The sequence below is a fragment of the Lissotriton helveticus genome, chromosome 1_1 (assembly GCF_964261635.1).
Source record: "Lissotriton helveticus chromosome 1_1, aLisHel1.1, whole genome shotgun sequence".
Taxonomy (NCBI): domain Eukaryota; kingdom Metazoa; phylum Chordata; class Amphibia; order Caudata; family Salamandridae; genus Lissotriton; species Lissotriton helveticus.
In genome coordinates this window covers 1,670,256,186-1,670,270,010 of record NC_136057.1, presented here as the reverse complement: position 1 = coordinate 1,670,270,010, position 13,825 = coordinate 1,670,256,186, and the positions used below count along the sequence as shown (strand labels likewise).

The following is a 13,825-nucleotide window of genomic DNA, read 5'->3' as shown; positions in this document are numbered from 1 at the left end:
CGAGCAGCTAGTTATAAATAATTTGAATCTCCTTGCAGTAAAGTTGCGATATATATTTGGCAATGGTAGGATTCCAAAAACCCTCATTTTAATTAACATATATATTCCCCCAAAACAGACCTGTAGGAAAGATATGTGTGCTGCTCTTAATAGTTTTCTACTGGAGCAAATTTTGGAAGAGCCTTTAGCAGATTATATTGTAACAGGTGATTTTAATATAAACTTGTTAATATCTTTCTTACGGGCTCAATGGGCAATCCCTGAACAAACAACGGAAACTAGTACAAATATCAAACAAAATAGAATGGGGAGAAACTTTTTGATGGATATGGAAGCATTGGGACTATTATTATTATTATTATGCGTTCTTATATAGCGCTCGATTACCCGTAGGCATCTCGGCGCTTGCCTTGGGAACCCGTCCTGGCTTTTTCCCTGTGAGATACCCGTACTGGGCATCCCCAAGGTGAAAGCCAGGCATCCCGCCGCGGGGGCCGTAGTGGAGATTAAGCAAGCTGATGCCCAGAGCTGCAGAGTGTGAACCCGTGATTCGAGTAGGCACCAATACGATAATTATCGAGTCCGTGGATATTTTGGGCTCAAGACCCTGCCGCGTCGGGAATTGATCCCTGGTCCCGGGAGTGACCTCTGATTCAGGGTCTGCCTCCTCTAACCAGTGAGCCACACTTCTCCAATATTAGAATATAAGAATATTGAATGGTAGATTTCCAAAGGACATAACACCAGCTTGGACATTTCACTCACAAAATTGTAATTCACTAATTGATTATACAATGGTAGCATTATATACCTTCAACAAAGTAATTTCCTACCATCTGAAGTGCCTGATAGCGACCTCAGCCAACAAATAATGAATATAAATGTGTCCTGTCCAAAACCTCGAAAGTATTTGACAACGCAAGGTCAGACATGTACTGTCAATTATAGGAAACTCATATGGAAATCAAATAATGCGGATGTTATAAAGGAAAAAACGCAAAATCTAGTTAAAGTGTGTTTTAAAGATATAACCAGGAGGACTGTAATTGAGCAATGGGAACATTGTACACAGAAGATTTATTAATGAATTCTGCATTTGTAAAAATTGTATGTGCTGTTGGAAAAAAGTTGGAGGTTTTTATCTGAATTTACTAATGGATTGTGTTAATACATATGATATACATTAAATGTTTGGGATATAAAATTTTATATGATTAATAGTTTTATACTTTTTAATTTTCGTGATATTTTAGCCATTAAAAAACAAATAAACTTGAAACACATATAATCAACAGCAAATAGGGTTAGGAAGTATGAATACAATCTATAGAATGCACCGTGTATAACTCACTCATAGCTGCCCATATTAGCACAGCATGTGAATTCACAAAACATTATTGTTAATACCAACCATAACCTATGTAAATAGTCTCTTATGTCATGTCACTATAAAGCAGTGCAAGACCACATTCCGTTCTGCCATTAGCAGGTTTATCGCAGCACTGTTTCCATGCTTAGCTTTGGCCCATTTTTGCTGCACTGTCCTACGATGTAGCTGTAGTCTCCCAGTGATTCCCTTTACTCTTTGCATAGGGTTTTAAAATAAATTTGGAGCAAAAATGTAGTTCTAGTGGACCATTTTTTCATGAATGGGGCGACAATGTCATTGACCTCAGATCACATATAGAGGGTCTCCTCTGCAGTGCTGCAATGGTGGCAATGGGTGTGAATCTTGAGGAAGTGTAGAGACACGTAGGGCGTCACTCAAAATGGTGTGAGCATGTTTAGGGGAGTGCTATTCCATGAACCAATGTGAAGACTAGATTGAGCATTATTTACTAGTTTACATTGTAAACGTGAAGCCTGCTGACCTGATGCCCAAAAAGATATAGGAGGGGCATGAAATTGGCTAAACTGGGTGTAGGTGACAAAGATGAGATTCTATTTACCTGTTGGGTCATCCACTGGCTAGTGGTGGCCCTGCTGGTGAATAAAATGAGCAGGAACAAATCAGTCCATCCCCCTAATAAAAGAAAACACTCATTTGGGGTCAATAAATAGGTGAATACCATGCCTCCATGGTGGTAGAGTTGTCAAAAAACAATACCACAGAATTGAGTTTGGGGAACTCCGATCATCAAGGTTGAGAAGGAGTAGCAACTGTTATTGTAACGGGGGCCAGAGGTGGTGATTCTGCATAACAAGTGAAGGAAAGATGGTTCATTGTGAATGAAGAGAGGGTTTTGATTTTTAGGAAGAGTAAGACACTCAGATGTGGCAAGTAATGGATCAGCAACTTAATTTGGAAGTGGAGGGATGAACATGGAAATTTAAGAGGAACAGGGGAAGAGGATGAAGGGATAATCAGTAAGGAGGACAGTTATGAGTATCAGGATTTGGGCTATTGTTGGAGAGAATTGAGTACTGAATTCATATGCTGAAACCATGGACTGAATGGCTGTAGTATATGAGGTGGTTAGGAGCAATGACTCAACTCCGAACAATTTGTGAGGGTGGTTATGGATAAAGGAGGTACGTGTTTGAACGTAAGAGGACTAAACCCTTCACAGACAGTTTTGTAAATCACTGAATTACACTGTTTTCCAGAGTTATCACTGTTATCTTAGCCACACAATTTACTGAACATGTTTCTGAAGCCCTACTATTTTGAGCTGATAATGTAAAATATTCATGATCAGCATTCTGTAATTATATGACAGCGCCAGGATACTATCGCAGATATAGTACGCTTTACAAATGCACAACACGATTTCTGGCTCCTCTTTTTAAAAATACACGGGTCAATGTCGTAGGTCACTGTGTTTAGCAATATTTTGCTCCTGCGCAACCGCTGTGAAAAGTTCTATTTTACTATTATGAATAGCAAAGCTAAATGAATGGCGTCAGGTTGTTTTTGATTTCATCGACTATGGTTACCAAGTTATATTTGATCATGCTCAATACCAGCAACGTCGTACAAAGAAAGCAACCTTACCCTGCATCTGAGCTGTTCCCACACAGTAATGGATCCAAGGCTCCATGGAGGTAATAAAAATTTGCTGAACAGCACATGTTGGAAAAATGAAAAGTGCATTTCAGGTGATGACAAATACGTTTAAAGAATTAACATGCATGAATTTCTTAGGTGGATATATCATTATTCTCTAAAAAGTAATCAGCATAACAAAAATGATACCATCCATAGTATTATAGATTATTGCAATTTTTTGACATGATCGCTATTTTTAAAGTTCATATCAAATTTCTGAGATAAAAATACTGTTTGGACAATAAACATTTTTTTAGAACAATGCTCACTATAAATGAGGAAGCCTAACTGGTTTTAATACAAGGTGGCTTTGGTTGGAAGGGAACCCTCTTCATTACTGAAATAAAGCTGGGACTCTTCTGAAGTTGATGAACCCATTCAAGTGCTCGTTAGCAGAATCTGCAAAACCCTATTTTATGGAAAAACAATGACTAAACATTCTCAATCTCTAAATGTCTGATGGCTGTTGGAAGTTGTAATGTTTGGCTGAATACTCTATATTGCTAGCAGAAAAAAACAGGTCCAATACAAGACAAGGTTACCAGCAGGATCACCTCAGGTGAGAGCATTGGAAGTGTCAGATAAGCTGTTTCTTGGCCCTTTAGGGATATTGGGACAACGACTGATCGGTATCCACATAGATATAAAACAAAGTCTTGTAAGACTGGTCTAATGCACTATGCTTCCAACTAATCTATTGTTTGTAAATGCGCACTACTCTTAATGCATGTTTCAATGGATTTCTAAATAACACTTGATGACCCAAAGAACAGATTAATTGGAAATCAGTGGCATACTCAAGAGTACCATTACTCTAAAGAAGACAAATGACAATTTCTATACCCTATTTATTCTCCCATTTCTGATCCTTGAACATGCTGGGAGTAACAACCAACAAGCATTTACAATGCAACGGTTTCGCCTTTGCCAAAGTTAGAGCTATTGGCATTGTATCCCGAGCGACTATAAGTGATGTGATAGTCCATCAAAGACTGTCAGCAGTAAATACATCAGTGCATTAGGCAGGGTTGCTAGCAGTAAAGTAAATAAACACTATAAATTTGCATTGTATCTACATTGCTTATGCATAACAGCCATAGCAGCAGTCACCATGCACCAGGGTAACAATATGAGTGATACATCTCTCCAACTTAAATAACAGCTTACATTTATTTTGAAGATGTAAATGCTTTTTCTCCAAACATCACCCTGTCAGTTCTGAAAACACACACATTTTCGTCTCAAATATATGCATTTAAATTTTGACAAACTAATAAAATGTCGACCAAGCAAAGGCTTTCATGTTTAGTAGGCTGCACATAAGAGAACTACTCATTGGTAGGCGGCGAGCTACTGGTAGCTCACAAGCCACTTGTTGGAGATGCCAGGTTTAAGTAGAAGGGAAAGCACTGTTGTGGAACTTGGCTGGTTCAATGGACTATGGGAAATAGGGTGGCCACTGTCAGTCCTGGTCTGAGGCTAGATTTACAGTACAGAGAAAGGGGAGGTGAAAGGCCAGGCCATGGCTATTCTGAAAACGTTGCACCAAGGGTTACACGCCCTCTGTATCACGATCACCCGTCCCCTCACTTGCTTGTTCACTCTCTCTACACTCCTCCGAATCTCTTCCGTTTCTATCGCGATCTCCCATCTGCTCACCCCCCTCTCTAAGTCTTTTCCCCGTCGCTCTCTCTCTTCCCCTCTATTCACTCTCCCCTCTCTTCTTCGCCGCCCCTCTCTCTCCGGCGTTATTCTATTTCTATCCTGCAAGCCTCTCTTCTTGTTCCGCGGTATCCATCGGGGATTCACCTGTTATCGAGCGAAGCTGGCCTGTTCAAAACTTTTGGATTCCAGCGTACCGCAGCAGCCCAGTGAGTACTGACCAGCGGTACCAGTGGGGTCTACAGTATGAGCACAGGAGCACTTGCAACTCTACAGTTTGATTTCACACGTGCAGGAGCGCGCTTTCAATACTACATATTGTCGAGCGTAGGAACGCTTACATTCCTGCATTTATTTTCACACCTGCAGGAGCGCGTTGTCCTTTGTTGCCAATTGAGTGAGCACAGGAGCGCTCACCTTCACACATTTTATTTCTCACGCGCAGGAGCGCATTATCATATCTACCTATTGTGCAAGCGCAGGAGCCCTTGCATTCCTGCATTTGTTTTCACAAGCGCAGGAGAGTGTTGTCATTTGTTGCCGTTTGGGTGAGTGCAGGCGTGTTCACATTTACACATGTAAATACACATCAAATATAGCTCTTAAGCACAGGCATCTGTGGCCGAACCAAACTTGAGCACCTCTGGATCTCCCCGCTACAGAGCAGCAATTATTCCCGCGAAACCGCACCCCGACCAACAGTAGCCTGGCCTCTGTCAAGCCATTTACAAAATATATATTTTCCGCGTCCATGGTTTTGTTTGACAAAAGAACGACCGGATACCCAGAGGATGTTACGCAACCGAGCGGCAACCGACAGGCCAGCAAACGGGCATGGTTGCGGACCCTCCGCCCCGACCCACACCATCCCGACGGGGGCACCCGAACCGGAAGAAACGGCACGCCAAAACTGAGGACACCACCACCACTGGCGAAACACTCCGTCCCCGCACGGCGGTGCAAACAGCCGTCCCAGCACGGGCGGTGGAAACAGCCTATCGTGCCTGCCCGTGAACCCCGATGGCCAAATATAATATTTTATGTACCGTTTCTAAGCACTGTAGACCTCAGCAGCAATACTAAATGCGTCGCTCCCCCCTCGGGATCCCCACTAGTGATATGCGTAACACTTCAGGGGCAGTCAGCAGAGGCAAAGCATTTCCCGAGGCAAAGCATTCCCCGAGGCATCACCCCAAAATGGCCCCTGGGGGTGGGGGGTTCACACTCCGTCACACACCCTCCCGACCGCCGCACACTCCGCGCTCAAGACAAGCATGACCCAGTCACCCTCCCTCGGTGCCGCTGATAAATCTGCCGCACGAAAACAACACCAGCATGAGGGGCGGGGGTTCGCGGATCTCTCCGGCCCCGACCCCTGACCAACAACACCAGTACTTTCAACACCCACACGGAGCCACAAAAGGAAAAGGGGGGCCCACCGCCACAGTGCCAACACTCACCAGAATGAACACGACGCAAGACAGATCAGCGCAGAGCAGCCAGGGACGTACAATGCAGTGTAAACAGGGACACTATTCCTAAAAGTATGAGTGGGGCGAGCGAAAAAGCATCCCTCAAAGAAAAAGGTGGAGAGAGAACCAAGAGACGATAAAGCAGAGGAGTGAACTCTGCTGGGAGGGAGGAAAAACATCACATGAAACGATGTGGGAGTGAACATATTCGAAATCGGACAATAAGCTATCCGCAGTAGTGAAAGACTAGAAAAAGTAACAAGCACCACGAGCACAGGGAGGGAGGGTGGCGGGAACGGGCACAGGACAGGGGGGGGGGGGGCGGGAAGCGGGCGGGAAAGGACCCGAGCCGAGCTCCAGAAACAAATCCCTTTCACACGGGGAGGGGGCGGGAGGGGGAGGAGGGGGCGGGAAGGCAAGATTTAACACGCACTCACCAGGGCTTCCTCCGGCGGCCGTGGTCGAAAAACGGGAAACGTGCACAGGACAGCGGGGAGGGGGGACAGCGGGAGGAGGGACACAGAGTAAGGCAGGACAGCAGCAAGCACGGCCCGGCCGGACCAGATTCGGGGGCGTTCCCGGCTGACGTCGCGTGACGTCGGCAAAAGCCAAAGAATCTCGGGAACGCCCCCGAATCTGGTCCGGCATTGACGGACAGGCCCCTCGTCCAATGGCTAGGCTCCATTTATGGAGCCAGCCAATGAATGACGAGGGCCGACCCAAAGCCACACTACAGTTCTCATAAGATTTCTCCTGCGCAAAAGCTGCTTGCGCAGCTTTTTGCAGTCGAAACCTAAAAACTAAATACCCTGCACTGGGAAACTTCAGGAACAAGTCTGGCTTCTCTTACAAAGAAGTGAAAATAACTTTGAATAAACATTTGCAGCAACACAAATTGCATGTAGGTAAAGACTTTGTATCCTTTGCTTAGGATGAGTCTGGGCCCATTCCGTTCAAGAGTTAGTAGATAAACTCTCAGGGACAGCAGCGAAGACAAGATCGACCAGCGACATATTTTATGTAAACATACTTCTCTTATTTATGTCAATTATAACATTGTACAAATACAACGCGTTTTCACAACCGAAGCCATGCAAAGCGGTTCATAATGTTTCACATCATAGTATAAAACAAAACCTTTGACACCTATTTCATCAACTTATGTAGGTTACAGTCCAAAACATAATGGCCCACATGCATCAACGATAATTGCATTCGCAAACGGTGCGAATCGCAATTTTCGGCCGTTTGCGAATGCAATTATCAAAATTGCAATGCATCATGTATTTCGCAATTTTAGGAATCGCAATCATGTTGCGATTTCTAAAATTGCGATTGCATTTCAGAAATCGCAATTTCAGATATCTGAAATGCAATGCATGATCATTTTAAAATTGCGAATTATCAATTTGGAAGCGGTAAATTAGCATGAGGTTGAACCTCGTGCTAATTTACCGAAAACCTTCAAACATGCACAAAAATGCATTTTTGAAAGTTGCATTTTACACACACACATGTCCTTGGGACATGTGTGTGTGTAAATTGCAGTTAAGTTTAATTTCAGGGGTGCAGGGAGGGGTTCTTTGGACCCCCCCTGCACCCTTGAAATTGCATTTTCAAAATGCGATTCGCAAATTGAAAATCGCAAATTGTAAATGCCTTCCCATTGATTCCTATGGGCCTCTTGGCCCATAGGAATCAATGGTAAGGGTTTTCCTTAATTGCGATTCGCAAATTGTTAATCGCAATTAAGGAAAAATACCGATTCACTTAAAAAAAATGCGAATTAATCATGCACTGCCGTTTGCGAATCCTTAATTGCGATTCCTTAATTTTCGCAATTAAAGATTCGCAAACCGCAACATTGATGCATGTGGCCGCATACCTTTTATACAACACCTAACTAACAGGACTTGGTGCAAATGAAAAGAATGTAAATAGGCCAGGCAGAAATACTCACTTTCATTGTGGATGTACTCTTTCCAATCAAACCCTCTGCTGCCGTTGCCAAAATAGCTGTCATTGAAGTTCACTGGCCAAATGACACACTTGTTCCGCAGATTGCCCATGAACAGCTGTAGTCCAATCAAAGCAAAAACACTAAGGCAGAAAACTGTCAGAATCATCACATCTGACAGCTTCTTCACTGACTGGATAAGAGCCCCCACAATAGTCTTCAAACCTGCAGAAAGAAAAGGGCACTGCAAAATTACGGCCACACTGTTCGATTGTCTGTCACAATCTCATCAGTGTGAAAAGAGAAAAGGCATGTCTCCTCTGTCCCTGTCTCATTCTTCTCATACACACCAATTAGCCCCCAGTCACAACAAAATAAATACAGAATTCAGCAAGTGTGAAAACTGATGTAAACATGCGATATTAACACTGATCAATGTAGGTGTTGTACAGTGTGCTAGACTTACTGACTTTTGTCTGCTTAAGAGCGTTTTGTCTGGGGTAACTGAGGCAGGAATTGAATAGCTGCATGGGGATTCTGAAGGTAGCTACAGTAGCAGACACAAGGAGAAGATGGACGGAGCGCTGAAACTCTTCAGACAATCGCCCCAGTCACGATTAGATCTGGGTTGAATCCATCATCTTTTTTTAGCTCACCTCACCACAGTAAACTAGAATATTTCCTTCAGCACGACAGTTGTTGGTGGTCTTCTATTCTCTCATGTGAGACCCCATCACTCTGTAGGTTCTACTTGTAGAAGCGCTTCTATGATCTCTCACATCTACAGAAGCATTGAGCTGGTTCTCACCACCAGGTAACTGTTTCAGTGGTGAATGAGTGCCTCTGAAAAACAGGCTTTGTACGATCCTAGTAGGTCAACGTGGAAGCCACACTGAGGTGGCAGTGGATAGCGCTTGGGACAAACGTGACAATTTATACAGTAGCATGGCTGTAAATCACTTAGCAAATTAGATGTTCTTTATGGCTCTAGCTTATGCTGAGGCATTTCAGCTTGCTAAATTCCTCGTGGGCAAGGCAGTTCCATCAGAGTCAACACATCTGACCTAAAGAAATTCAAGTTTTTACTAAGGGGTTGGGTTGTTGAATCAAATCTATTTTTACACAAAGCATACGGCATACTTGTGTACATTTTTTCAACTATTTAATCAGAGGAGAAGACACACACTGCAAGCTCCATTTAACTTGTTTCTCTCCACCCCAGCGACTGCCTGCCACAGCTCCATCTTATTCTTACCAGGGGTAGAAGAAGAGCACAACACAAACCATCCAGTTTTCTTCCCTGACTTTTTTTGGTTCAGAGTTGTGTCTCCTCCTTGCCCAACCTCTCTACTTGCCATTTAAAAAAGTTGCTGCCTTTTCCATTTCTCCCTCCTTCTCTTCCTGCCATCCTTTACCATTCCTTACTCATGCCGTCTCTGTTTCTAGATGGGGTCGCAACTAATATCGAAGACAGTTTACCGTAACATGATCTGATGTTTTGCCTTACTGTTTTTTTTTTTAAAGTAATAATCCTTGCAGTTCCAGTTATATGAATTGTGGGACTCTTTTTTTACCCATATGGTCTCCACGCCTCCAGCCTAAAGGGTTTGCTTTCAGCAATTCTTTAACTCTTTAATTCTTCAAATATAATTTGAACAGCCATTAACTTGAGCTTAGTCGTTCTGCCCTTTAGTCAAATTATATTAGTTAGCAGTATTGTGATAATTTTGTCAAGTCAGAAATAAAATGACCTGTTCTTGACATTCGATTAGATAATCTACTTTCTTAGAAGCCCAATATCCATACTTTCAAAGCCTTCTGTTTTCTCAGTTCTATTTGTTCTTTCAGTTTTGATCTTCTTCGTTTATACAACCAACTTGTTTTACTTAGAAATACTACCTCTGAATTTACATGCAGGAAAAGTATTTCCTGTTTTGTTTTTAATGAGGTAAGTTACAACAATCATTACTATTAAGAAAATGAATCTTCCATTTCTGGAGGTTTTAGAAAAACTGCACAAAAATCAATTTGGCTACTGTTGCTCTTTACTCCTTAACACGACCATTAGTAAGCAGTACTGAAAAAGTCATCAATCTATAGGAATTGGTCTGTTCCGCACATACTCTCATTAAATTTAAATTAAACCCACTCAGACATTTACTTTAATTCAACACTCAAAAGTATGTTTCAATTCCATACTTCAGGTGATCCTAAAGTCTACAAAATCCATGTGACTGAAAAGTTGTTTGTTTGTTTTAATGTAAACACAACTTAGCAGGTGATGAGGTGCTGAGTCAGGTAGATGTTCAGCCTCTCTGGAACCTTGCGACTAAGCCAAACATCTGCAGTTTTAAAATTCGCAGAAATCTTCAAAATGATAAATGAGAAGGCAGTCCTTCCATGTTTTTTTTTAAACTCTTATGCAGTCAGGAAACAGGGTTTGTTTTGTTGTAGAAAATTGGTCGAAACAGTAATTTCTACTGCTGATTCACTTATAAATAAGTGTAGCCGGGGAGAACTTTTACTTTGCAGATGACCGTTAATGTCTACAGAGGTTCTAAATAGATTAAAGGAAATTTTATCGTAAAAAAATAACATGTTTTGGTGGCTGTGTGGTAAAACATGCTAAAGTATACGAAAAAGTGATAGATGGAATGCTTGATTCAATCTCAGCCACTGGTAATTAACTGGAGGCCGTATCTCAGTCCATCTTTATTTTGCACACCGTGTCACTTCAGCTTGGACGTAGCCATATGCAAATCAGTCTTGACCCTTCTCCCTTAGGAATAGTTCAGCCTGAACTGCAAGGCCAGGTCCTCCCTGAACGGCAACACAAGCAAACAAAGACCGGTTTCACCATAGTTAGAGCTCATCAGCCAGGTATAGTTTGGTTCCAGTGACAGAGTGCACAGGTCATTTATTTATAGGTCCAAGTACTTTTCAAAAACTAGGATGGAAAATTAATAACAAGAGATGGCCTTTCCCTCATTACTTGAGAGAAACAACTGCCTCCTCCTCATTACAAAATTAGGCTTTTTTTAATAAGGTTTTTTCAATTGTATTGAAAAACATTTTACAACTATCTGTAATTAGATTTTTTACACAAATGGCCTCCGCCAAACATTCTTGAGAAAATGACCCAAACAAGTGGGAGGCCAGGGTAACTGTAGCTTTAGAAGATGTAGCACCTAACTATTGCAGATAATCTAGATCACCCACAAGTCTCACGTTATCTGAAACCCATACACTTGGTCAACACACCTGTGTGAGGAAGGATTTTAAAGGCAAGCCTTCCTCACTTTTGGGTGTCTCTATCGGTGGAAGATTTGACGACGTCAAGTTTGCAGGGGATTCCTTGGGATTATGTTCCCTCATCAGTGATTCACTGGCAAAATTGTGCTTCCTTCTATTCATCTCCTATTGGACCTGTGAGGAAGAAGCAGAGAAAGACAAGCCAGCAAATACTATGTGCTGAAGTGGTTGGGCTTTTTTCGGCTAGTGAGGGAAAAGCCAGAAAGGAGAATTACATATTAATTTACGTCTGAAAAGCTCCTGGATGTCTCTGCTTTGGATAGACTTTTCACCCACCTTTTGACCAAGCATCAACAGATATGCAAATTCTGGTGCTGCAGAAGCAAAGCACATTTTACAATGAAATTTGTGAGCCACTGGGCACTCATTAAGGTCAAGACGTAACTAACTTTTCAGATGCACATTTCTAAACTTTAGGACACCACCCTTTTTGTCCTGAAGAAGCAAATTCCGATCACATCCATCTCAACTTTTGTTGAAAAAGATTGAATAGTGCTCACTTTATTCCCCCTACGAGGGTCCTACGAGGGTCCTCATCTTCTTGCCCACGTTGGAAGTGCATTTTTGGACTTATCTTTAGTAAGCGGACCAGAAGGGAAAGTCAGCACAGATCATGGAGCTGGCATCACACTAGAAAAGTGGGCTTTTGAACTGGCACCATCACTGTAAGACTGCCACAACTGAAATTCTGATTGACTGGGGTAACCCTCTTGGGTGACTAAGGCAGCAGCCCTTGTGATCACAGGTGAGGCGCCGAAGAAGGAGGTTTTATAATAATTCAGCTCTATGTTATCAACTTTTACTAGGTGTTGGCTAGAACTCCTCAACATCAAAGTTACCAAGGATATCCTCGCCTGGACTTCGAGGCCTTTGATGATGAAGAACAATTAAACATTGAGCGCGAGGTCATTACAATTCTTGTAATGGAATGCATCATCATTGAGTGTCTAGATAAAGTATGCCTCAACAAAAAACCTCTCAAAGTCCAGCAGGAACACCAGTGGGAAGGTCTGGTATTGGAAGTGGTCACAAATGGGGCAGATAAGCAGGTTGAAGGGCCCTTTGCCCAGTTAGAGCTGGTCAGCCGCATTGCAATGCTCCCTGCTTTACCTTGCTTAGCCCTAAGGTGCAGTATCTCTCTGTCACTGAGCCTGCTGTAAGGCATCTCAAGAAATATGTGGCAGTACTGCTATCAGTCCAAATGGCAGATAACTGATATGTCATGCTCATCCATCCAAGTTGTATCACTACAAGAGGGGTACCTATCAGAAAGTCAGCATGGCGACTACAGGAGAGGTCTGATGAGAGTTTACACCTCTAAGGAAAAATTTGAAATGTGAAAAGACCCCACGTGAGGCATAAAACCCGAACTCAAATTGAGATTGAGGTACAAAAAAATAGTCTTGAAAAAGCACAGTGGAAACAAAAAAAGGTAAAGAGAATAGATTGCCTCCATTATCCATGTTTTTCAAGTGTCTTTCATTAAAAAAATATAACAAATATATTTCTAGGAATGCTGGACATGCACAGAGATAGTCTCCTCTTTACTGGTGTCAATGAGACTCCCGTGTCAGAGATCCTCCTTTCCAATGGGAGAGTAGGGGTCAAAAAAGGGTTATCGACCGGGAAAGTATGTTTTTCCTCCTGAAAATATGTAATTAGGCAAAATAAGATAGATGTTACCTAAACCTGCTACAACACAGGGTTTCTCGAAAGGATTAAAACAAACTATGCTTAGAATATAATCTTCCTAAATCACCAAACCAGATTATTCAGCATTTGCATAAACAAAGCCAGAATGGCTATGGTTAAAGGGCAGAAGGTCAATTAAAAATGTCCAAGTGCATACTCTTTTCTTGATCAACCAGCCCTCAACTGCATCAGGATTACCTTATCAGTAATACTACGTTGTCATTGTCATGATTAAAATTATCAGAATTGTACACTTGTGAACTTACTCCAAAAGGCAAATGCACATATTTTTCTCTTTATGAGCCACATTAGCTTTGAAATGATCTACAATTATGGAGTACATCAGTGCCAGCGTGGCATATTCCATGATGCTGAACTCTGACCCCTCTGGTCTAGTTATTCTAAGTATCCCCTTAGCATAGAAGAAGCTGGTACCTAGCATCCCAATCAAACTGAAGGCACTAACAGAATGTGGAGGTATTACAGAAAGTGGGGCAGGTAGATCACGGTCTGAAACATGTCAGAGCCATGGGGAGATGGCTTAAGACCAGGATGCGTCCATACTAGACACATTTTGAGGGGTATTCTGTGTTCAGCAGATGATTTAATAAACTTCGAACAAAGAATTGTTTTCCAAAAAGGCAAATATTGTTTCTCACAAAGTGGAAAAAGAGCAGAAGC

At 42.3% G+C, this 13,825-nt stretch overlaps 1 protein-coding gene across 2 annotated transcripts in view; it reads right to left on the bottom strand.

The window, feature by feature from the left end:
• The window catches only part of SCN8A (sodium voltage-gated channel alpha subunit 8), a 566,978-nt gene that overhangs the window by 440,868 nt on the left and 112,285 nt on the right, over window positions 1-13,825 (bottom strand). For both annotated transcript variants that reach the window (XM_078688933.1, XM_078688934.1), the window contains exons 6-7: window positions 8,144-8,365; window positions 2,996-3,059 (exon numbers count right to left, since the gene is read on the bottom strand). In XM_078688933.1, coding sequence (XP_078545059.1) covers window positions 2,996-3,059; window positions 8,144-8,365 — 286 coding nt within the window. The remainder of the gene's footprint in view (window positions 1-2,995; window positions 3,060-8,143; window positions 8,366-13,825) is intronic.